This window comes from Monodelphis domestica, chromosome 7 (assembly GCF_027887165.1).
Source record: "Monodelphis domestica isolate mMonDom1 chromosome 7, mMonDom1.pri, whole genome shotgun sequence".
NCBI classification, from domain to species: Eukaryota; Metazoa; Chordata; class Mammalia; order Didelphimorphia; family Didelphidae; genus Monodelphis; species Monodelphis domestica.
The window spans coordinates 151,824,223-151,850,146 of NC_077233.1; the positions used below are offsets into that span (position 1 = coordinate 151,824,223).

A 25,924-nucleotide genomic window follows, 5' to 3' on the forward strand; every position below is an offset into this window, starting at 1 on the left:
GTGTTTGTTTTCAGTTCATTTCATGTACCCTTTAAGTTTTCCTACACACCTAAAGTTTCATTGCATACTTAGGGTAATAGTGCATTGGAGCATTTCCAGCAGATGGGTTTTAGTATTTTTTTTTCTGTTTTATATTGTCTTCTTGTAGTACTGGATCATGAAGAAATATCACTCTTTTGCTCTCTTTGGTATCCAGCTGATCATCACAATAGTTCAAAGTGGATCCAGCCCACAGCCATATGGCACCCCATCTCTTTCTTAGACTCATAGGATCAGTTTCATCATATTGGCCAGAATACTGATCCAGTAAGTGTTATTGCCAGAGTTCAATTGATAAACATTTTATGGTTTCTGCCACTTTGGTCTTAGGGCCTATAAAATGACTGCTGAACATCACCTTGATTGGCATTCTTGTACATTGCTATTTCCTCTCAATTTCTTATCTCTATGACAATGAGTTGGGCTTTTAGGAGATAATCAGTTGCAGCAGAATTATTGGCTTAATACACCACAGGGGAAGTTATTTTCCTCAGAAAATTGGAAGTTGCTCAATTTGTTTCATTTCAACAGACATTTTAAAAAATAACTACCATATACAAGTTACTCTGATGGTGGAAGGTATAGAAGATATTGTATTTTTGGTAATATTATAGAGTCCATTCCCCTACTTGCATAGTCATGTACCACTTCCTCAACAAAACAATAGGAAAAAAGTTAGCCTACAGAGATTTTGGGACAATATTTATTGAATTGTCTCAGCATAATTTTGTACCATGACAATCAAATGTAATGGACTTCTCTACTAGCAGCAATGCAGTGATCCAGGACAACTCTGAGGGACTTATGAGAAAGAACTGTGGAAGTAAAAACACAGAAGAAAAACAACTACTTGATCACATGGCTTGATGGGGATATGACTCTAAATGATCACCCTAGTGCAAATGTCAATAATATGGAAATAGGTCTTGATCAATGACATATGTAAAACCCCAGTGGAATTGCGTGTTGGCTATGGGAGGGAAGGGGGAAGAGGGGAGAGGAAGAACATGAATCTTGTAACCGTGGAAAAAATTCTAAATTAGTTAAATAAAAATTTCCAAATTTAAAAATAATATCGTACCATGTAGCACACCTACTTTTTATCTTTATAAGTGGATTTAATAATATAAAAATAAAAACTCATAGCTACAAAGAGGAATGAAAATGGAATACTTTATCCCAAGCTGAATAACCAGAGATTCTACTAATGAGAAGTCTTTCATAAGCATTTCATTGATTTGGGAAAGCTAAATCCTGGGGCTCCTTTTAGAGGCTTTGTGGTATCGTAGATAGAATCCTGGGACTTGGAAATTAGAAAGATCTGGTTTTCCCATTTCCTAAATATATTAGCTTTGTGAACAGGCAAGTCTCTTAAATTATGAAAACTGAAACGTAGAGAAGTTATCTGTAAAATGAGGAAAATGAGAATAAACTAGGTGAGTATAAAGATTAAATGAAGTTACATGTGTTAGTGCTTTATAAACTTTGTACTATTTGAACATCATTTCTTCTTCTTATTTTCTTTTTGTTTCAGGTATTTTCACGTTTTATGCCAGGGTGGCTACAAAGAGCTACACAAAGGGTATTTCATCGCCTCTTCCATACACGGTATTTACTAAATGGAGTTTTTACTTATACTTTTCTTGGCTTCATTTATTAGTTATTGCTCTCTATTGGCTTTCTGAAGTTTTTTTTAATAGATTGGTCACTTTTTTTTATTGAAGACTTCTCTCAGAGGCTGACACTTTCAAAGTTTCCAACCAATTTATTTTATGTTTTTTGGTAAGTCAAGAGCTCATGAACAATTTGGTACAATTCAACAAATTCAATTATTAAGTGTTTCCAAATCCTAGTATTCTGATAGAAGCTGGAGATACACATACAAAAATTTAAAAGTCCTTGCCTTCAAAGAACTTACATTCTTCTGAGAGGATATAATATATACACAAATAAGTATCACACAAGGAAAAATTGAAGTACAAAAGAGCATTAATCACTGGCAGGAATCAGGCAACACTATTTACAGAACAAGAATCATATAAGGTGAGCTATGAAAGAAGACAAAGTTTCTTGAAGAGAGGACTTTCAAGCATTTCTGTTTAAAGATGATAATTAAGTAGGAACCTTGAAATATAAATGCAAGAATCAAGAGAAATCTAAAAAGGTAAATTTATTTGAGCATTTGGAAGGAGCTGTATGATATAATGCTAATATTTTAATAGAAGAAGACGGAACATATGCCCTTTCATCATCTTAATGAGAGTGTTGAGTGAGTCAAATAAGAAAAACAGATGACCTAGGGGAAAGGTAAGGTAGGGATTGGTTCTGTTCTAAGAGTTTAAAGAAAGAAAAAAGAAGGGAAGGTCATGAATGATAAAGAAGAAAAAAGGGGGATCTACTTCTCATAATTAGGGTCTATGAAAAGAGTTTAAAAGCCTAGGGGAAGAGATGGAGAATGGGTATTAGAAGAATCTAACTCTTAACCTGAAACTAACAAAAAAGAGTTGAACAAATACCCAGATGGGCATAGAAATTCCTCATACTCCACCAGGAAACAAGCAGAGAGGGTTGATTAGGAAGTAGGATAATATTGATGAGGGAAACAAGCAAAACAAACTTCCTTAGCCTAAAGAATTTGGGGAATTTAAAAGGGGAAAAATGAGAAAAGAAAAGAACTGGAATCTAAGGTGATGCAGTAGAGTACTGTAATAGAAATGTAATCTGTTTAAACTATTTCTGGTAGTGGTAACTGAAATATAATCTGAGAGAGAGCTGCTAGTAGAGAGATACCTTAGGGCTTCCTAGTTACAATGGGGATAGATGAGAGATACTGCTAGAGATAGAGGGATGCTGCTACAGGGGAATGCTCTGGGTTTTGCCTATTAATCCCTATTTGATGGCTAATGGATCAATCTATTTCCTACCCTCTTCCTCCCTCACTCCCTCCCTTAACCACCCACTTCTTGAAGCCTTTTGGCTTCCCCCCTCCCCCCTGAGTGGACTATAAAATACTCTTGTTTTCTTTCTCAGGTAAGGGGTTTAATTGGGAAACAACAAGATGGGAAACTGAGTTAAGAGGGATGAGGGTTTCCCTAATCTATAATGAGGGATAGGAGGAATTTGGGAAATCAGTCCAGTCACAGCTGTGTCTCCAAGACAGCCAGAGAGATGGAGGACAACTGTTTACAATCTTCTTTTCTTCTTTCAATTCACAAAACCACCAAGGTCTCTCAGCCTAATTTCAGAAGCTCCCCCCCCCCCGCAAGGGTCCTTCAGCCTGGGACAGAAGCTAATAATATCAGTTCTCAGCTTCTTCTGCCTTCAGCCAGGCTTGTCTCCCTTGGTCAGAAAAACCCAGAGAGAGCCAAAGTCTCCTTTCTTGGTCAGTCACCTCCAGAAAGAGAAAGACAGAATCAGTTCCTCTCCCCCTGGTCTCCCCCTGCCTCCTCCTGGGAACATTCTGTTTGGAATCTTCACCTTGATTTTTGAAGATCAGATCTTTCACCTTGGTCTGCATGCCTAGATTGTCCTGCAAATCCTCTCTCTCTTCATTTTTCCTACACAGTACCTCTTAGGCAATATAGCAATGTGAGAATAAAACTGTGGCATATAAGTGTGGTGGGATATTGTACCATGAAAAACAAGAGAAATTATTTCAGAAAATGCTGGGTATGATAAACTGAAAAGAGGGAAGTGAATAGAACTAGAAAATTTTATGCAAGAACATAAACATTGTAAAGAAAAACACTTTGAAACAGCACTGATTAATGCAATGTTCAACCATGACACACAAGTGATGTACACAGATTGCGGAGATGTACATTTTGGATATAACCATATTGTGGTTGATTTTTATTTTGCTTTACTATGCTTATTTGTTACAAAAGGTTTTTTTCTCCCTTTCTTGCTCTTGGTTTTGAATTGAGATTGTTAGCAATAGTGATGTCCAAAAAAGAGGGCCATTGAAACATTTTTAAAAATACTCTGAAGAGAATGGAAGGAGACTCAGAATGAAGCTTAAACAAACAGGTCAATTCTGAACATAAGACTTTGCATATCTTAAAAAGTAAACAATTTAAAATAAAAAATTTCTGTGTTCTTCGGGTATAGAAATGATATTTTGGGGTGTTGAAGTTCAAAATTAAATATATATGTATAAATATGCACATACATACATATATTTAAATGGAGAGGCTTCAAACAGGCAAACTAATTAGAAGTTTATTGCAGTATTCCAGAGGAGAGATTTAAAAAGCCTTAACTAGGGTGATGGCATTATGAATGGAGAGAAGGAGGAAAGAGAAGATATGTTGTAAAAATAAAATTGATAAAACCTGATAACTAATTAGACATAGAGGGTGAGGGAAGAGGCACTGATGACTCTGAGTTTATAAACCTAGGTTATCAGGAGGATAGTGGTGTCCTCAACAAAAATAGAGAATTAGAGGATAGTTTTAAGTGAAAAGATAATGAATTATATTTTGGACAACCCGAGTCTGAGATAATGAGCATAGTGGATGGAGAAATTAGCTTTAGAGCCAGAAAGTACTTGGCTCTGGTTCAACCTCTGACACATTCAGCAGTGTAACCCTGAGTAAGCTGATTAATTTCTCATTGCCCTAGGCAACTCTCCAAAACTCTTAGTTGCAAAAAAAGATTGCTGACCTGCATTTGTAGAGAGAGTTTTGTCTTGTAAGAGTTCACTGTGCCATTGAAAGTAGTCTCTTTCCCTAATATAAGTGGGAGAAGATACTGAGAGTAGATACATTAGGGGACTGGAGCTGAGAATAGAGCAGATTTTGTTGAGTGAATTTGAAACCAAATTGCAAAGGACTTAGAAATGACGAGAAAAGAAGTGGAAGGAGTAAGCATAATATTAATAGCTAGTGTCTATATAGCACTTTAAGATTTGCAAAGCACTTGACTTACTCTCATATTTTATCCTCACAAGAATCCTGTGAGATAGGTGCTCTTAATATCCTCATTTTATAGGTGACAAAACTGAGGCAAAATGAGGTTAAGAGACTCATACAGCTAAATGTTTGAGGCAAGATTCAAACTTAGAACTTCCTGACTCCAAGTCTGAGACTGTATCCACTAGATGAGATAACCAAGTGGTTGCCTAGACAATCTTTCCAAGGAGTTTGACAAGAAGAGATGGAGGATACTAATTCAAGGAAATAATAAGTGAGGACTTTTTAAAGATGGGAAAGACTTGGTCTTTTTTGCAGGTTAGCAAAGGAACTAGTAAATAGAGAGAGATTATAGGTTGTCAGGTTTAAGGGAGGGGGATGATTGTGGGATCTATCTGCTAGAGAGGGAATAAGGTGGGATTATAGGAACAAATAGAAGGGCTAGCCTTGGTGAGGAGAAAGGCCTTTACTGTAACACAGGAAAAAGAGAGTGGGGAATGATGTTCATTAGCTCTGAGTGGGGAGCTCATAGCTTTTATTTCCTCACTGAAATATTGGTTGAAGTCCTTAGCTCAGTGGGTAAGTGGAAATGGTGCCCTAGGTTTGAGGGAAGAGAAGTCACAGCTGCTATAGGGAATGTGATAGAGAATAAGTCGGGAAGGTATAATAAAAGGATTGCCTTGCTGAGTTAGAAAAAGAAGATTCATTTAAAATCACTCTAGATAGTATAAAATATTTGGGAATCTATTTGCCAAGACAAATTCAGGATTTATGTGAACATAACTATAAAACACTTTTCACACAATTAAAACTAGATCTAAACAATTGGAAAAACTTTAATTACTCATGGGTAGGATAAGCTAATATGATAAAAATGACAATCCTACCTAAATTAATTTATTTATTCAGTGCCATACCTATCAAACTACCAAAAAACATTTTTATAGAATTAGAAAAAAAATATTACAAAGTTCATCTGGAAGAACGAAAGATCAAGATTATCAAGGGAACTAATAAAAAAAAATGTGAAGGATGGAGGCCTTGCAGTACCAGATTTCAAATTGTACTCTAAAGCAGTGATCATTAAAAGAATATAGTACTGGCTAAGGGTGGATCAATGAAATAGACTTGGGGTAAATGACATCAGCAAGATAGTGTTTGATAAACCCAAAGATCCCAGCTACTCATACAAGAACCCACTATTTGATAAAAACTGCTGGGAAAATTGGAAAACAGTATGGGAGAAATTATGTTTATATCAACATCTCACACCCTATCCCAAGATAAATTCAAAATGGGTAAATGACTTAAATATAAAGAGGGAAATTATAAGCAAATTAGGTGAACATAGAATAGTATACCTGTCAGATCTATGGAAAAGGAAGGAATTTGAGATCCAGCAAGAGATGGAGAATGTTACAAAATATAAAATGAATAATTTTGATTCGATTAAATTAAAAAGGTTTTGTACAAACAAAACCAATGCAACCAAAATTAAATTCCCCACAAACTGGGGGAAAATTTTTATAACAAAAACCTTTGACAAAGGTCTAATTTCTCAAATCTATAAGGAACTAAGTCAATTATACAAGAAACCAAGCCTTTCCTCAATTGTCAAATGGTCAAGGGACATGAATAGGCAATTTTCAGATGAAGAAATCAAAACAATCAATAATCACATGAAAAAGTGTTCTAAATCCCTCCTAATTAGAGAAATGCAAATCAAAACAATGCTGAGGTACCACTTCACACCTAGCAGGTTGGCCAATATGACTGTAAAGGAAAATAATAAACATTAGAGGAGATAGTGGCAAAATTGGGACACTAATTCATTGCTGGTGGAGCTGTGAACCCATTCTGGAAGGCAATTTGGAATTATGCCCACAAGGCTTTAAAAGATTGCATGTCCTTTGATCTAGCAATACCGCTACTGGGGTTTTACCCCAAAGTGATAATAATGAAAAATGTTTGTACAAAAATATTCATAGCCATACTCTTTGTGGTGGCAAAAATTGGAAAATGAGGGGTTGTCCCTCAATTGGGGAATGGTTGAACAAATTATGGTATACTATGGTGATGGAATATTTATTGTGCTGTAAGGAATGATGAATTGGAAGATTGCTATATGAATTGGAAGAACCTCAGTGAACTGATACAGAGTGAAATGAGCAGAACCAAGAGAACATTTTATATAGGAAGTGAAATATTGTGGAACTATTCAATATAATGGACTTTGTTACTAGTAGCAATACAGTGATCCAAGACATTCCTGAGGGACTTATAAGAAAGAATGCTATGCACAGTGAGAGAAAGAACTGTAGGAATAGAAATACAGAAGAAAAACATATGAATTATCACTTATCAGTTGTTTATATGAGAATATGATTTGGAATTTTGGTTTTAAAAGTTTGCTCTATTGCAAAAATAGAAATATGGAAATAGTTGCAAAGTGATAACATTTGTATAACCCAGTGGAATTGCTGGTCCTTTGGGAGCCGGCCAGTGGTTTCCCTGAGGGTGAGGGTTCACTCCACCTAGATGTGACGATCCGGTCACGTAATGGAGATGAGAAGCACTGTGTGCTCAGGCCCACGTGCATAGGCGTCACACAGGGTTCTGCCATAGCACAGAGGTTCGTTTATTATATAGGGTTTCAAGTACATACTTGTTTGGCACACAATCAATTTTCTACATATGTGTTTCCATAGTACTTAACAAGATGCGTAGTGTGACAAGGAAATCACTTTAAAAGACTGATATATATTAATTTAAGGTTGCCAAGGAATTCAGCTATGTAATTCCTAAATGAAAACTCAAGTCAGCAGTCAATCTTTTTTAGAGTTTAATTACAAACAGGAGGAAGAAAGGAATTAGAGATAGAGAGAGAGAGGGAGAGAGAAAGGGGAGAGAAGGGAATAGGGCTTAAATACCCCTTCTGTTTAGGCTGGGCCAAAAGGCCCAAGCCCTTAGATAGCTGAGGCAAAGAAAAGAGATCAGTCCCTATCACTCACGTGACCAAAATGGAGAAACAGTCTCAGGGGCCTCCACCTCCAGCTTCCTTCAGAGCCAACTCTCAAAGCACCACCTCTCAGAGCCAAAACCTCTCCAAACAACCACCCCCAGTCCTCAGACCCCTCTATCTTTAAGGAAACCATCCAAGTTCCCTCCCCTCAGTTCTCACATCTACCAATCACTGTCCATGTCTTCCCTGTGCCAATGGTGGCTCTAGCTTAACCCAGGACCGCCCAGAGGTCTGTGGCTTTGCACATGTCTGTTGAAGGTCATATTCTCAAATAATTAAATCTTGATCCTTTGCTGCAGCCCTTCCTAAATCCTGTTAGGACTGAGTGGGGTGGAAATTGTATTTTCCAAGACCTGGTTCTGTCATTCCAAGTATCTCTATTGTATCAATTCTAAAATCAATCATGACTCAAAGAAATTCCTGTTCTATGCTTAAGCATAGGTCAAAGCCCTTTCCATTGTTCAGCAAAAAGGTTTCTGTCCTAAAGTAATCTTAAGAAGGGAGGAGGAGGAACCTCCCATGCCAATGGGGTTCACATTCCAATAGAGTTCCCACTATCAATAGGAAATTTTTCAAATATGAAATTTCCCAATGGTGAAATTTCCAACATTTATAAGTACAAGAAATTTTAAGGTTTACAGTAGCCTAAGGAGATAGTCAATGAAACATTGTTGCTATAGATGAATGGCATAGACAGGGTGATCTAGAGGTTAGTTCTACCTGACCTAGGAGAATCATTGTTACTATTGGTCAGCTTTCACAATCAATCACAATTACTTAGGAGATGGATAACAAAACATTTTATAATTAGGTACAAGGTTAGAGGGCAGTTTAATGACAGACCAGATTTGGGATTTTCCTCAATTTACAAATTCCATTTTTCTTGTGTTACTTTAAAGCACCTGGCAATGTTGCCTGGTTTCTGTCCACAAACAGAATTCAGTGGAGTGTGTCTTGAAGGTGATTGAGGTTCTTGGCTTGCCTGGCTTGTAATGGGAGTGAATGTAATTTCTGTGGAGAAGGGAAGGAGGAGGGCAATGGGTAGTGATCTCTAGGTTTTAATTCTGTGAATGTAATCTTTTAGGGTAATAGTCTGGGGGGATTAAGGTGGGACATATGTTTATTGATCCTAGAAGTATTTGCTCATATTATTTCTCTTGTATTGGGGAGGAAACAATAATCATAACAAGTTAGGAAAGTTGGAGAGAGAGAAGTCACAGAGGGGGATCAGTGGGGGCCTTATTCTCTGGGGGCTGCCTTGCAGACTCCATTTCCCCAGACTGTGACCTTGTCAGCCAGTCAGGGTATGATGGCCTCCAGCACTGGTCGACTGGGAGGGGCAAGGGAAGAAGAGCGGGAAAGAAAATGAATTGTGTAAGCATGGAAAAATATTTTTTAAAAAATAAAAAACTTTAAATGCAAAAAAAGAATTATAGATAAAACCATTGATAAATTCCTCATAAATCTTGATCTGATGTGATTGTTTGGGACTAAAATGTGAAAGTTAGATTGTTAAATCATTTGAAACCTGGAGAGAAGGAGATTATAGGTATGATTCAATTTCACCTTTCTCTATAATTTCTCTAAGCATTTACTTTAAGCATTTATTTAAAATGTATCCTTCTGTTAAAAAAAAAAAAAAAACCAGATTGCCTTGCTGTAGGGAGGATCCTATTGAGACTAGATTTCATAAATTTGTAGTGAGCCAAGGCAGGATAGTTTTGTAACTTCCTTTCACTCTATTAAGAGGAGATTGGATCCATGTTGTGAAGGGAAGGAAGGAAGTTCAGAGGAGCAGTTATAGTTTGGGGGAGAGAGTACTGTGGGATTAAAGTCCTGGAGAGAGGTCATAGTGAGGATGAAGAATAGATTTGAGAGGAGCAGAGTTTAGGGAGAAATAGAATGATAGGTTATGGTCAGATAAAAGAATTTAAAAATTATTAATGATGAAATTGGAAGATTTGAAGGCAATGAGAGGCTAAGGTATTTGAGAAAATGTCAATGTAATATCTACAAATATAAGGGCATTAGTTTGAGTGGAAGGGAATATTCAGGAAGCATAGAGTTTGGAAAAAAGAGATAGAGGATGAAAGGAGCTTTGTTAATAGTCAACAAGATATTTATTAAATGTGTTAGGCATCCTACTAAGCACTGATAAAAGAAAAAGCAAAAACAGTTCCTGCTTTCTGGGGGCTTATATTCTAGAGATACATTCTGTATAAATTGGGGCATGCAAAGTAAATAAAGAGTAGATGGAAGATAGCTAACTTTAGAGGAAAGGTACTGCAGCTAAGGCATCCAGGAAAGGAGTATAGAAGACAAAATAGAAAGGGAGATAAAGAGGAGAAAAGGATTGAGCCAGTGAGAACATGGAGAGAGGCAGCAAGGGAAAGGGAGCTTTTGCTTTGGATATGTTGCTTCTGAATCATTGGGATTTGGGACTCAAGAAATATAAATTTGCTCACCATGTGTACCAGTTTGTTGGGGACTCGATTCTATCTTCCAAGGCTATGTGGTCATGGAAAGTGACATCGGTATAATGTTTATTTTCCAAATACTCAGAAGCTGAGATTGGGTAGGGAGTAGTGGTAGGGAATTTAGGATTGACATCCATATTGCCAGGGATGCAACTGATCTCACACTTGGCACCAAGTTTCAAGATTAACACTCAAAAGCTATCCCATACATGAAGCATTGTAACAAGCGAATCACTTTAAAAGACTGATATATATTAATTTAAGGTCGCCAAGGAATCAGCTATGTAATTCCTAAATGAAAAACTCAAGTCAGCCATCAGCCTTTTTTGGAGTTTAATTACAATAGGAGTAAGAAAGGAATTAGAGATAGAGAGAAAAAGGGAGAGAAGGGAATAGGGCTTAAATATACCCCTTCTGTTTAGGCTGGGCCAAAAGGCCCAAGCCCTTAGATAGCTGGGGCAAAGAAAAGAGATCAGTCCCTATTACTCACGTGTCCAAAATGGAGAAACAGTCTCAGAGGCCCCCACCTTCAGCTTCCTTCAGAGCAAGCCTTCTCAGAGCCCACAGGAACCACACCGACCAACTCTCCACCCTCCTGGAGTCTTCAGACCCCCTATCTTTAAGGAAACCATCCAAGTTCCTCCCCTCAGTTCTCCCATCTACCAATCACTGTTCATCAATTTCCCTGTGCCAATGGAGGCTCTAGCTTAACCCAGGACCGCCCAGAGGTTTCTGGCTTTTGCACATGTCTGTTGAAGGTCATATTTTCAAATGATTAAATCTTTACTCCTTTGCTACAGCCCTTTCTAAATCCTGTTAACCTGAGTAGGGTAGAGATTGGAATAATTAAATTTTGATCTAGGCTGCAGCCCTTACTCAATCCTATTAGGACTGAATAGGGTGGAGATTTATTCCAAGTATCTCCATTGTATCAATTCTAAAATCAATCAAGACTCAAAGAAATTCCTGTTCAATGCTTAAGCATAGGTCAAAGTCCTTTCCATTGTTCAGCAAAGGGTTTCTGTCCTAAAGTAATCTTAAGAAGGGAAGAGAAGGAACCTCCCATGCCAATGGGGTTCCCATTCCAATAGACTATCAGTAAGAAATTTTCCAAGTATGAAATATCCCAATGGTGAAATTTCCAACATTTATAAGTCTAAGGAAATTTGAGGTTTACAGCATATACTTGGTTCTATCAAATCCAGCATCAAAGGCCCTGGTCCTTCTGACTTTAATTCTGGCATCTGAGATTGTATCAGGACCAATGCCTTGCCTTTCTTTGAGAACTTATTCTTTCCAGTTATGAAAGAATAGTATGTTATGATAGAAAATAGACCAAAAAAATGAAAAAAATAAATTGAAAAATAGTATGCTACAATCTGCATTCAGATTCCATCAGTTGGAGAGGGATTTTTTTAAAAGAAAGAAGAGAGAATCATGCTCAGAGAGTTGGAAAAGGAAGATTATAGTACTAATATGTGATTAAGTTCTAACTAAAATAATGTCATATTAGAGAGGAAAGCATAAAATATGGATCTCAATTATTGGGAGGCTCCTTACCAAATGTGGATTTTTACAGTAGTTGTTGAGGCTTCTCTCAGTAGCTTAGACCCTGAGTTGACTATCAGGCTCTGGTATATCAGGTCTGGGATATCAGAATGGATTCTGATTTCCCTTTATAGCTGTTGTCTTTTTTTTTTTATGTGAGCTCTTTAGGTCTTTCACTATAGGGCTGTGATCTCAGATCCCATCTAGGGCTTATTCAGGGGTTACCTAGAGCCAGATATCTTTCAACCTTGATATTCTATTTTTTCTTCTGAGGCCATGGCCATGTTTCATGTTGGGGAACCAATTCTCTCCATTTCCCTCACACCAGAGTTTTGATCAAATCTCATGTTAATATGATTTTCACAGTGCATATAAGCTTAAATAATTAACATTCTGAGCATTTAATTTAGGTCAGACAACCCCAAATATAGTTATGTTAAAATATATTGAGAGATTGGTTTTGGGGTAAGAATATTAATTTATTAATTAGGTTAACATATAATCAAAAGATTTATAGATAAATAGCCCCTTGGACACCAAAGACCTCCCAAGTTCCTCCAGAGTGATTTATAAATAGAGTTTTAGGAGTTCATCTAAAGCAGTGGTTCTCAACCTTTCTAATGCCATGACCCTGCAATACAGTTCCTCATGTTGCAGTGACCCCAAACCAAAAAATTATTTTGGTGGCTACTTCAAAACTGTAATTTTGCTACAGTTATGATTCGTAATGTAAATACCTGATATGCATTATGTATTCTCATTGCTACAAATTGAGAGGTTGAAAACTGCTGATCTAAAGACAACTAATTGGTAAATAGCTAATTAGGAGGTGGTCCATCAAACTCCCATCCCTTCTTCAACCCATAGATGATGGAGGTCACGTAGGCAGAAAGAGAATCTTTGTCTCCTTTACCTATTGACCAGGTTTTGTTAAAAGGGAAAGACTCCTTGGAATTCCTATAAACAAAGAAAATGTAAAAAGTGTGTGTGGGGGGGGCATGAACCCCCCTCCCGCCGGACTCTGATGTAGGAATTTATGGGGGCCTCACTAACATATGGCCTTGTCATAGAAATTAATGTAGTATATGAAAAACAAATTCTCACTACATATATGTGTATATGTATACACACATATGCAAATATTCATCTTGATAAATAGATTCCTATTATAAGCTATGCATTTTTTTTATCTTAGTAGTATCTGATACAGCAGTACCTTTGAAGAAAATTTAGTTGGCAAAAGCCAGTACTACATTTAAATGATTAAACAAAACTTTTAGAAAAGACTGTTGTGTTAAGATCAGATTACACTAAATACATGTGATGCTGTAGTGTTTGGCACATTATCTTATAGCAGTCATGTGCTATGAAAAAGTCAACTGTGAGTTGTATTACCTAGTGACTCAATCCATTATTTTAGTATTTTTAAAATTACATTGTTCAAAGCCCTGATTAAAATAATTATTGTAGACTTTGCTTACTTCAAACCAAAAGTTTTCTCAAAGGTGGATTGTTACAGCTTCTTATTCAATATTTCCTTGCATATCAACCCAGTAGGTAGGTATGCTTTGAATGTGTTACGTGCTTACTAATATCTTGTAGAATAGGGTTTCTTAATCTATTTTCAAGAAATAGTTTGATAACTATATTTCAGTATAAATGTTTAGTTTTTTGTGATACTATGCACTTTATTTTATGCATTTAAAAACATTGTAAAATTGACTTTGCTACTAAAAGCAATGCAGTAATTCAGGACAAGTCTGAGGGACTTGTGAGGAAGAATGCTAACCACAAGTAGAGAAAGAACTAGGGAAGTAGAGGTCCAAAAGAAAACATATGATTTACCACTTGTTTACATATGGAAATACTTATCAACTCCTGGAGAGGGAAAGGAAGAGGAAAGGGAGACAACAAGAATCATGTAACCATGGGAAATTTTTTTAAATTAAATTTAAAAAATTAAATAAAATTAAAAAAAAAAACATGCTGAGGAGTCCACAGGCTTTACTATATTGGCATTAGGGGTCCATGATACACCAAATCCCTATTGTAGTGGAACTAATATTTTGGGAATCACTTTAAGAAATTGAATCTTTATTAAAGATATTGTATAGGGCTCATATAGAAGCCTTGTCATCAAGGGAAGTTCTTCAGTATCCAACAATGTAGATGTGTACTAAAAATACAGCACAAATTTTGAAAAATTCAGTTTAAATTATAAGAAATCAGTATATGGTATGTAAATATAAATTGTGGAAAATACACATTATTTTGCTGTTCTAATTCTAGACAAAGGGATTTGTTGCTGCCGAATCATTTTAACTGAGAGGTCCAATAGACTCCATTCACATTTGCTATATTTTATTTCTAGTATGTATACTTTCTGTGTGCAAAGGCTAATAATTGTACCTCACTTTGTGAGATATTCTGAAAAATTGGATATAAGTGAAATTTTGCAAGTAGATAATTTAGCCTTTCTAGTTTTGAGTTTCCTAATATATAAAATGAAGAGATTAGATGATCTCTTAGCTTTGAGTTCTATAATTGTATCATATACATAAAATCTAGATTTAAATTTAAAAAGGAACTCTGAAGTCATTTCATTTAGTTCCCTTAAGAACTGAGATTGGAAGAAGTACCTTGTCTATAGCTACAGAGGGAGCAAGAAAAAATTGGAATTCAAATGTAGGCCTTCTGACTTCAAAGCCAGCACACTTTGTACTGTTCTACCTTGTCTTTACCCAAACATATTGGTGGAGCTTGCAACTCAAGAGGAATTTGATTGTGAGCTAGAGAATCACAAGGGCTCTTTCCATTTCAAAAATTCTGTGATTCTGTGAATCATTCAGTCTTTCCTATCCACCTGGATTTTAATATGCTAGATTTTGATGAAATCAAGGAATACCTGGATATTCCTATATTATACATCAATAATTTTTTCAAGTGTGGGAATTCATAGTCATAAGTGTCACAGAAGTATAATAAATTTATTTGATTAGAATTTTGAGAATTAGTGGCAGTTTCTATATTAAGGTAAATGTTCACTTGTATTTTTAAAAATAAATTAATTCTAAGAATTAATTTAATGATCATAAAGGTTTACAGAAGATCTGAGTTAGGAAGAACCTTAGAGATCCTCTGGTCCACTATCTTATTATTTTTACAGATGAGTTAAAAAAAACAAACAACAGTTGGTGAGTTCTTTAAATAATGGAATGCCTTCAAAATAGTCTTACTTACCATTCAAAATTCTTGGGCAAGATAAGACATGGATTTATTTTCTTTCAGAAATTGCACATTCATCATCCTGCATTTGGTCTTAGAAGGGGCTGTTTACAGTGAATACACTTGGGAAATATTTAATTACTGTCAAGAGCTGGAGTTCTCAGTCTATCATCTTCTCCTGCCATATCTGCTGTTGATGATAAACCTGTTTTTTTTCATTTTGAGTTGTACAACTAACCCTGGTAAGTTGAAGTTGATTTTGAGTAGTTAGTAAATAAGACAAAGAAAAGAGCAATAAGCCCTTTCTCTGAATACATACTTCTCCCACAAAAAGTGTGTAGATGAATGTATGCACACAATTGAAAAGCAATAAAGGATTACAGAAGTCAAAATGAAGGTATACAAAATGGGATTTTGGGAAGCAACATTCTCAAAGTGAATGTTCTAGGGTTTGGAAATTCTAAAATACATTATTGTGAAGAAACCACTGTATGATTCTATTTTTAAATTGTTCTTTTCTAGGCAGGTAGGTGACTACAGTTTTGGATTGGGAATCAACAAGACCTGAATTAAAATCCAAATGCACTTACCAACCATGTGAGCATAGGAAATTCTTTAGCTCTGCCTGCTTTATTTTTCCTATCTGTAAATTAGGAATACTATTAATAGCACCTCCTAAAGTTTTTTGTGAAGATAAAGTGAAATATTTGTAAGCCATTTTGCTAATTTTAAAACACTGTATAAATGCTAGTTATCATTATCATCATCGTTATTGTTGTTGAAATGTTTAGAGAATAAAAAGCATGAGATCCATAATCAAGAATATCATAGTTCACATTTGGATAGACAACCAATAAAGCTTGTCTGTCAATAATAATAATAATTTCTTCCAAGCAGATAGTAGATCTGTTGACTTCTTTCTCTTTAGATTCTGAACAAACAGTGCTGTTGTCAAACTAAAATTATGCACTTTTTGCTGACATAGCAGAACCCAATTACCTAGTCCATTTATATACAATTGCATAGCAATAACATAAACCATTTCAGGATTTTTCCCCAACAGGGGAAATAAAAAATGAAAGGATCAGGGATTTAGAACCAGAAAGGACCTTAGAGATCATGGAAACTTAATTTTATTTGTTCCTGATTAAGTTGGGCCTTTCCTGTCCAGTTTCCAGATTATTATAGTTCAGAAACCAGGACAAATAAGTTGCTTGTTTCACTGGTTTCTTACTTCTACTAAATAGTAGAAGCATGAAAGGAGCAAAACTTGCAAGGTGTTTGTTTACCTGGCCTATATGACTGCCATTTCAGAACTGTTTGCCTTGGAAAAGAGAGGGATAAAAAGAAATAGGTTAGGCCTCCTTCTAGTACTTAGGATGGCTGTGGGAGTCTAATGAAAGTTCAGCCAGGAAAACAAACTTTCAGGAATGAAATTCTAAAGTCACAGAATGGAAAAGGGAAAGCTGACTTAAAAAACACAGCAGAACAACATGGATGCCTGTGGAACTCACCAGCAGCCAAGTTAGGGTTTAAAGGAGAAGTGAGGGCAAGGCACAAAGGATGAATATAGGCAAGATTGCTGTAGAGGGAGGAGGAGATGATGCTGCTGCTGCTGCTGCTGCTGCTGCTCAAGATGTGTATATGTGTGTGTATGTGTATATTTAATATATACAGAGACTGAGAGAACTTTTCCAGTAGGACTGGCAAAGAGAAAAGCCATCCTGATTTTTAGTAAAGGAAAGGGAATGAAATACTCAAACCAAATCACTGGGCTTGACTTTGACTCCTAGCAAAAATATAGAAGGTATTGTGACAGAGGCTGGCACTAGAGAAAAAGTGCCAGGCTGAAGAGTATGTGAAATTGATCACCTTGATGGGGGAGGGGCCCCAGGAGTGGATTCTCTGCAAGGTTGAACAAGCCATTTACATTTGACACTAAGCCCCTCATTGTTCAGTATGAAGTAAATTTCCAAAGTGGAATAGAATGTGGTGGAGCCTATGTGAAACTGCTTTCTAGAACTCCAGAATTAAATATGGATCAGTTCCACAACAAGACCCCTCACACAATAATGTTTGGTCCAGATAAATGTGGAGAGGACTATAAGCTGCACTTCATCTTCAGACAAAAACCCAAAGACAGACATCTATGAGGAAAAGCATGCTAAGAGATCAGATATGGATCTGAAGACCTACTTTACTGATAAGAAAACACATCTGTATACATTAGTCTTGAATCCAGATAATAGCTTTGAAATATTAGTTGGTCAAATGGTTGTGAATAGTGGGAACCTTCTGAATGATATGACTCCTCCTGTGAATCCTCCCCAGGAAATTGAGGATCCAAATGACCAGAAGCCTGAGGACTGGGATGAGAGGCCGAAGATACCAGATTTGATGTTGTCAAACCAGATGACTGGGATGGGACTGTTCCTGCTAAGATTCCAGATGAGGATGCTACAAAACTTGAAGGCTGGTTGGATGATGAGCCTGAATATGTATATGATCCAGATGCAGAGAAGCCAGAGAATTGGGATGAAGATATGGATGGAGAATGGAAAGCTCCTCAAATTGCAAACTCAAAATGTGAATCAGCCCCTGGTTGTGGTGTCTGGTAAAGACATACTATTGACAATCCCAATTACAAGGGCAAATGGAAGGAATATGGAAACCAAGGAAGATTCCAAACCCAGATTTATTTGAAGATCTAGAGCCTTTCAAAATAACTCCTTTCAGTGCTGTGGGTCTGGAGCTGTGGTCCATGACATCAGATATCTTTTTTGACAACTTTATTATTTGTGCAGACCAAGCAGTTGCAGATGATTGGGCCAATGATGGGTGGGATCTGAAGAAAGCTGCTGATGGCGCTGCAGAGCCTGGTGTAATGGGGCAAATGCTTGAAGCAGCTGAAGAATGTCCATTGCTTTGGGTGGTCTATATTCTCACTGTGGCCTTGCTGTTGTTCCTTGTGGTCCTCTTCTGCTGTTCTGAAAAGAAACAACCTAGAGCTGCAGAATATAATAAGACAGATGTTCCTCAACCAGATGTGAAGGAAGAGAAGGAAGAAGAGGAGAAAGAGGAGGAAAAGGAGAAGAAAGATGAAGAAAAGACTGAAGAGAAACTTGAAGAGAAGCAAAAAAGTGATGCTGAAGAGGATGCAGGTACTGTAAGTCAAGAGGATGAAGATAGAAAACCTAAAGCAGAGTAAGATGAAGTTTTGAAAAGATTACCCAGAAACAGAAAGCCACGAAGAGATTGATAGAATTTAAGAACTTAATCTGTGATTCCCTTTTCCCCTCTCCCCCTGGATATGATCCTAGGAAGAGGACCTGGGATATACCTTATATGTTGAAACCCAGAAAAACCTCAAGATTTCACTATCAACAGATTCCAGTCAAACACTATCCACTGAAATTTTGAGCATCTAGCAGTAATTAATTGTAATTGTGATATAAAGAACACCATTCCTGTAGAAAGAAAGCATTTAATGTATGGGCTATGGATTCTGAATGTAACATGAAGCAACTAACCTGGTAGGTTTTTTTTGTTTATTGTTTTTGATTTAAAATGCTAGAATATTGCCAATCTTCAAGAACCTTGGCTTAATTTATTGAATTAATCTATCCATGGAAAAATAACAGCAAAGTTTAGAAAATGTTAGGTGATGAATTGCAGTTTTTATAATGTAGTTTTTTTATAAACCTCGATATTCCAAAACATTGAAGTGTCTTGGTCCCTTAAAATTGATAATCATGTTTAAAGTGAAGTCATTTGTGTGGATACTATTGATTCCTCTCCAATTTTTTCATTCTTCCACTTCAGGAGATTTGAGATTAGAGGCAGAATTCCAAAATCATGATAGATACTGTTTGATTAAACTATTAAAAAAAGATAAAAGAAGGAAGTTTTGTGCCCAGAAGAAAGCTTAGACTTTTGGTATGAAGAGGGGGAAAGAGAGGAGACCGCCCCTCCCACTTCTCAAAGTGGGGTTCAGGGGAGACAGCAGATGTAATGGGTTGGCTCAGAGAGAGGAGAGGGGGTTTGAAGATTTCCCCCCTTCTGCCTTCCCTCCTTAGCTAAAGCTGCTCCCCCCAATTCACTCTTGTCCCTCTTGTCCCCCCTCCACTACTCGAGACCCAAAGGTCTCCCCTTGATCCGTTCACTCACACTCAGCTTGGGGAACAGATAACTTTTAATGTTAACTCAATCAGATAATACAAAAGGAATAATGGGGAGGGAAGAATGAGAAAAGGAAAGTGGAGAAAAGGGGTCCCTGTCTCTAAACCCTTTGCCCTCCCTCCTCGAGTTTGGGGGGGAACTCAGGCCTTGGCAACCTGAGCCCCCTGAGAAAAAGTCAGGTTGATTCACCCTTGGGCAACAGGAGCTGAGGTAAAGTCTGCTCAGGTTTCTCTTCAGAAAGTCCCTTCAGTTGGGAAGTGTTGGGGGAAAGATTTCCAGTCACCAATAGGAAAGTGAGTAACCCTCAGGAGAAAGTCTTTTTCCCAACTTCTCTCTTTGGCTTCTCAAGACCTAGAGCCTCACTGCTCTCCCAGTCAGAGTCTTCTCCTCCTCTGGAATCCACTCCTGGAGCCCCTCCCCCATCGAGGTGATCAATTTTACATACTCTTCAGCCTGGCACTTTTTCTCTAGTGCCAGCCTCTGTCACAGTATTATTAAAGTGATTGTTTTCATGTAGTCCTTCTGGGGAATATCTTTTTTTCTTTGAGTCTCAGTTTGCAGCTGTTTGGGTCAGTCGCTCCTTTTGTTTAGGGATCTCTGAGATTATTATAATATTTCATACAGGTTGATATTTTCTTTTTACTTATTGTTTATCTCTCTAACTTTAGTTCCTGAAATGGAATTTTGTGCCAAGACGAGGCTTTGTCTTCAGCTATGCTTGTGGATGAGACAGTCAATTCTACTTGAACTCTCCTTGGGTTACTTGGGTTTATTGATGATGAAAATGGAGGGGAAAAGGTAGGGAAAGGAAAGTAGCTGGGTCTCCCCCAGCCTTGGTAGCCCCGGTAGGGAAATTGACCAGGCTTTTCTTTTCCTCTGTAATTATGCTAGGTATTTAAATTAAATCAAGCCAGACTTCAGGGATCTTTAGATAGGTTTATTTTTGCTCTGAAAATTAAAAGTCTGGAAAGGCTAGAGAAAATTAGATCTCCAGCCCAGGGGTAAAAGGGTCTCAGGGCAAAATACTCTTCTACAGAAAAGGCATCAAAACCTGTACTTCTCTCTTCTTTTTATATCTTCTCAGATACCTCCCACAAAGGAAGTGGGAAGTGTCTGAGGAAGTTGGGGTAGAGTCCTAGGAGATATAATCTCCCAGGGCTCAGAGCCATTTTAAAATGCACATATCTCCCCGTGATCCTTTGGGAGACCAGTCTCTCCAATGGATCAAAACATAAATTTCCAATAACAATCAAATGAAGGGTATATACATCAATGCAAGGGGGAAATGGTGACAATTTTTACAACAAAAGAAAATTAAATACTTGGCGCTTATTTACAAAGAAATCAAGGGGCAGTCCACTTCTTCACAACACAACTATATATATAGACATATATATATAAACAAATGAATTTTTTTTTTACGAACAAAATGAATTTTTTTTAACCAAAAACAAGTGAAATTTTTAACACCCTACCCCCAAAGTCCAATTTTGTGCATCTGGGTTTTTGTGCATCTGGGTTTTTTTCTCAGGATCTCCTGGAGTAGTGTGTGGTCTCCATGCTATCATCTCTATCTGGATTCCAGGAGGCTGCAAATTTCATTTCCTAAAATGACTTAAAACTTTTCATATGAAATAAAAACACATTCCCCCTGAGGAGAGTATCAGAAAAAAACATTGAAATCACAAAGGGAAACATGTCTGAGGTGTGAGGCATATGAATCACTGCCAATTAAAATCATCAGAAAAAATAGCACACAAAAGCCAAATAACTATTGGATGGAATTTTGAAATATCCAATCTTAAATTTTATATGAAGAAATTCTAAATAAGAAAAAAATAGAAAATTACAATAGGACTTTGAATAATGCTCAATTAAAGTAATCCATGTCCAACATCATACACTTACCCACTCAGCAGACAGACAACCACCAGAGCAAGAAAGTTAGGAAAAAGAGACTAGATTTTTTTTCCCTTGGTCTGATATATTTCATCTTTCATTGTTTCTTCTCAGGGATAGAACATGGAGCCAGAATAGCCAGTTGTTGGGTACTTGATATAACTTTCACAAGGAGTGTGGTACAAGGAGTCCTGCATCTTAACATATGTTAAGTGCCACAACCTCAAGTCTCACGCTAGGTTCAAGTCCTTTTTTTATTGGTGTAGAAGTTTCAACAAGTCTCAGCAATCCTAGCAGAATTGGTTTCTCTTTTTGACCTGTGTGCTCATTTGGCACTATTCAGGTTAAATATGTGCTTCTGTGGCACTGTGTAGATCAGGTCTGTGCTCCTTTTTTGTTCTCATTTCTTCAAATCAGACAGAATCCCATAATATTTAAATACTAATGGTAGTTTCAGTAGTCTTAAGACTTTTGGGGCAGGCAGTTACAGTTAGAACTAATGGACATAGTAAATCTACACTAATGTAATAATCTAAAATCTTTCAATTTATGTAGATGACATGCTTAGGAAAAATTAAATTGCACATACAATTATAAGAAATATGCTAAAACTTCAAAAATATCTGATCTACACTCCCTGGGAGTAGGTTGCCCTGGATTTTTGAGGGTCAGAAATTTGTATATTCAAGGTTCTCTATGATGTCTCAGGTCAGAATACTAGGGACCTCAGAGTCCTGGGTGTCTGGACTGGTCTGAACCAGGGGCTTATGGAAACAGCCCTTGAATGTGCTGAAAGCCCCTGGCTCCCAAAATTATACTTCATGTAGTTTTCATGGCTCCTTATGTATAAGGAATACTGGCTTTTTTGTTTTTGTTTTTCACCCTTAACTTTTGTCTTGGAATCTTAGTATTGATTCCAAGGCAGAAGAGTGGTAAGGGCTGGACAATGGGGATTAAATGACTTGCCCAGGATCACAAAGTTAGGAAGTGTCTGAGGTCAAATTTGAAACCGGGGGCCCTCTTGACTTCAAGCCTGGTACTCTATCTACTGTGCTACCTAGCTTTCCCTGGAATACTGTTTTGTGATAGAAATTATTGCTTTTGTTTAAAGGGATAATAACAAAATCAAATGGAACATCATTTCTTCAAATTTATGAATATGATGAGGTGATCTTCTTGAAAAACATGAAGTGCCCTACTTGCAACCTGAGGAAACCAGCTAGATCAAAACATTGTAGTAAGTGCTTCTAATATTACCAAAGCTATCCGCCTGCTCTCCCCCAAAATAAAATATTTCAAAGAAATCACCATTACTGCTATTTTTCACAAAAGGAAAAAAGTTTGGGCCCTGGGAAACATTGAATCTGGGTTGAGAAACCTCTAGCCCTTGGATTAACTTCATCTGGATTGCAAGTTGATATTACTTTGACTATTACTGCTACATAGAACCCAGAGAATAATATCTCTTCTCTGCTGGGTGGATGTTAAGAGTCTCTAAGAATTTATTATTATAAAAATTGTTTTATTTATGAGCAGAGACTCTAAGAGTTTATTCAGAATAACAGTTTATTCCTGATTGGATTGTATCTCACTAGAAGCCAACTAGAATTAAAAGTGCAAGCGACATTTATATATGTTGCATTTTCACAACTTTATGTGTTTGTAGATAGACTAGATATTTCACCTCGCAGATAAATTTGCTGGTTTCAGTGTTTTATAATTTCAGTTTAGCCAAAATGTATAGATGTTTCCTAGAGCTCTCTACTAGAAGGGGAAAGTGTTGAATAATCTTGGGAAGGGTTTTTATATGCTATGAAAATATAGGAAGAGAGGAGATTTGGGTACTATAAATTGAGAGGACATGTGTAGAGAATATCTAGATTAGGAGTCTTGAATAGGCAGGCTAGGAGTCACTTCCCAGAGTTTCATACCAGTTAAGAAGGTTCAGACGGAAGCACAGTTCAAATTTATAGGATTCTTAAATGCCCATGGCAAGGAGAACAGTCAAGAAGGGATATCAGGAATAGTTTCTCACAACCTAGTATAGGCATGTAGGTTCACAAAGCATAAGCAGGGATAGGGCTAAATGCTTTATCCTTTGATTTTTAAGCATTCTTAAAGAGCATGGGAAGAAGCAATCTAGATTAGAAAGACTTCTTTGGAATCAGGAAGATCTGGGTTCATATTCTGCTTCCAACACATGCTGGTTCTGTGATCCTGGACAATTAGTCAGTCATCCAGTATTTTATTAAGTACATGTAATATGCCAGGCACTGTTCTGAACACTGGTGATATATAGAAATTCTCACTTTCTCCTAACATAATAAAATAAGAACCCACACAGTTCCTGCTTTCCAGAAGCATACATTCCAATAGTGGAACCAACAGATAATTATTTAGCTACATAACAAGTTATTCACAGAATATATGAAGGCAATCTGAAAATAGAAGGCATTAATTAGTAGTGGGGGTGGGGTGGAGTAGGGGTGGTTGAAGGATCAGTATGGACCTAGAAAGACCTCTTCCAGAAGGAGGGATTTGAGCATTACTGAAGAAAGAAAGCCAAGGAACCTGGATCAGGGCAGGGAGCAGCATATTCCAGGAAGATGGAAGTCTTATGTTTGAGGAATCAAAGATACGTCAGTGCTGTTGAATCACAGAGTCTAGAAGTCAGTATTTATTTCTTAAGCACTTGCCAGGCAGAGTATGCAGAGGCAAGTAAGATATTAGAAAGCTGGAAAGGTAAGAAGAGGCCAGGGCCAGGGTATGAAAACTTCTTGAGAGTTCAAAGAGAATTTATATTTTGTCCTGGAGGTAATCATTGGGAGCTGCTGAACCTTTTCCCTGAAGAGGAAGGGAATGTGGGGATGATATGGTTAAGCCACTTAATTTGAGCACTCTTAGGCAACTCTTAACTGCTACAACTGCAAAGTTCAGATCTGCACTGGTAGAGGAAGTTCTCTTTAGGAAGTCACTGTGTGGATAAAATCATAGGCATAGTTTAAGAAAATTAAAAAAAAAAGAAAGAGCATTATATTGGGAGTCAGAAGAGCCATGGTCTGTCCATGGTTTTTTCATTGCTAACTCTTCCTATAAACTTGGACAAGTCACTTTTTCTGGCCTCAGGTTCCTTATGTCTAAAAATGAGGTTGGTTTGGTTGATCTCCAAGAAACTTTATAGCTTTCACATTCCAGCCCTGAAGATCAGGACATTAGGGTGGGAGTGGAAGGTTTCTGTTGTTCATCAGATGAGTCTATTTGTAATTAGAATATTAAATTTAGAGCCATAAAGGACTTTAGACATTTTGCCCTGCCTCATTGTTTTACAGTAGAAGAATTTGAGTCTCAAGAGAAGTAATATAATTTGTCCAAGAGCACACAGCAAATCAGGGCTAAAATATGAGTCCCCTCCCCTCTGACTCCAAATCTCACATCCTTATTCCGGGCACCATGCTGCCTATATGTATCAATAGAGGCCTCACTTCTTTTGAACATCCTCACCTTTCTTTAGGGATAGCATTCTATAATATGGTATCACAAAACTTTTGCCCCTTCAGAATTAATTTTGGGAGTCAAAAAAAGAGTATGTACAATTCCAGTAGAAAAATATAGAGCCATAAGTAATGCTGCTTATTCCTGATTTTTCTGTATGTGCATATAGATGTATGTAACAGATGTGTACATCGTTTTGATCATCACTGTATTTGGGTGAACAATTGCATTGGTGCCTTAAATGCAAGATACTTTTTAATCTACCTCTTAACATTGACTGCAATGGCAGCAGACATTGCCATCATAACTACAGCATTTCTGATCCATTTGGTGCTCATATCGGGTATGACATCGGGAACATATTTTGATGACTATGGACAGGAACAACCTGTTGATATTGCTTTTCTTATACAGGTAAGCAAGGTTCAGTTTCTAAGTTTTTCATTTGGGTTTGCTGTTTAAAAGGGACATTTTCTTCCTCATTAAACATGAATTCTGTTGTGTCATCCTTAAATTTAACAATTTGTTAAGCATTTATTAAGAACCTACTATATACAAAACACTGTGCTAGACACCAGAAATACAAAGATGGAAAACAACACATTTCTTACTTTTGAGAAACTTATAATCAAATAAGGGGACCAGAAATATATGCCCATAAGTATTTTACAAAGTAGCGTTTGATAAGAGTAAAGGTGAGCGGGGGGAGCTAGGTAGCTCAGAGGATTGAGAGCCAGGCCTAGAGATGGGAGGTCCTAGGTTCAAATCTGGCCTCAGACACTTCCCAGCTGTGTAACCCTGGGCAAGTCACTTGACCCCCATTGCCTAGCCCTTACCATTCTTCTGCCTTGGAGCCAATACACAGTATTGACTCCAAGACGGAAGGTAAGGGTTTAAAAAAAAAGAGTAAAGGTGAGCTCTGAAATACTGTAAGAAAATTTAGAGAGAGAGAGAACTTTTAGTTGAGTGTGGGTATGGTAGGTGGAAATGAGAGGGATTGATTGAGGTTTCATGGACTAGGTAGCATCTGACCTGGATCTTAAAGAAATATTATTTCAGTGCCCAGAAGTGAGAGTACATGACAAGATCAAGTCTTGTTGGTAGTTCATTTTGCCTGGTAATTAGGGTAT

General features: G+C 37.1%; 1 protein-coding gene and 1 pseudogene across 3 annotated transcripts in view; both read left to right on the plus strand.

The window, feature by feature from the left end:
• The window catches only part of ZDHHC4 (zinc finger DHHC-type palmitoyltransferase 4), a 56,294-nt gene that overhangs the window by 18,352 nt on the left and 12,018 nt on the right, over positions 1-25,924 (plus strand). For 2 of the 3 annotated variants that reach the window (XM_007499033.2, XM_016424097.2), the window contains 4 exons: positions 1,574-1,647; positions 15,288-15,466; positions 22,414-22,539; positions 24,964-25,208. In XM_007499033.2, coding sequence (XP_007499095.1) covers positions 1,574-1,647; positions 15,288-15,466; positions 22,414-22,539; positions 24,964-25,208 — 624 coding nt within the window. Of the gene's footprint in view, positions 1-181; positions 307-1,573; positions 1,648-15,287; positions 15,467-22,413; positions 22,540-24,963; positions 25,209-25,924 lie in introns of those variants that run through there. The other variant, XM_056805879.1, reaches the window with a different exon arrangement.
• On the plus strand, positions 17,108-22,521 carry LOC107649482 (calnexin-like; annotated as a pseudogene).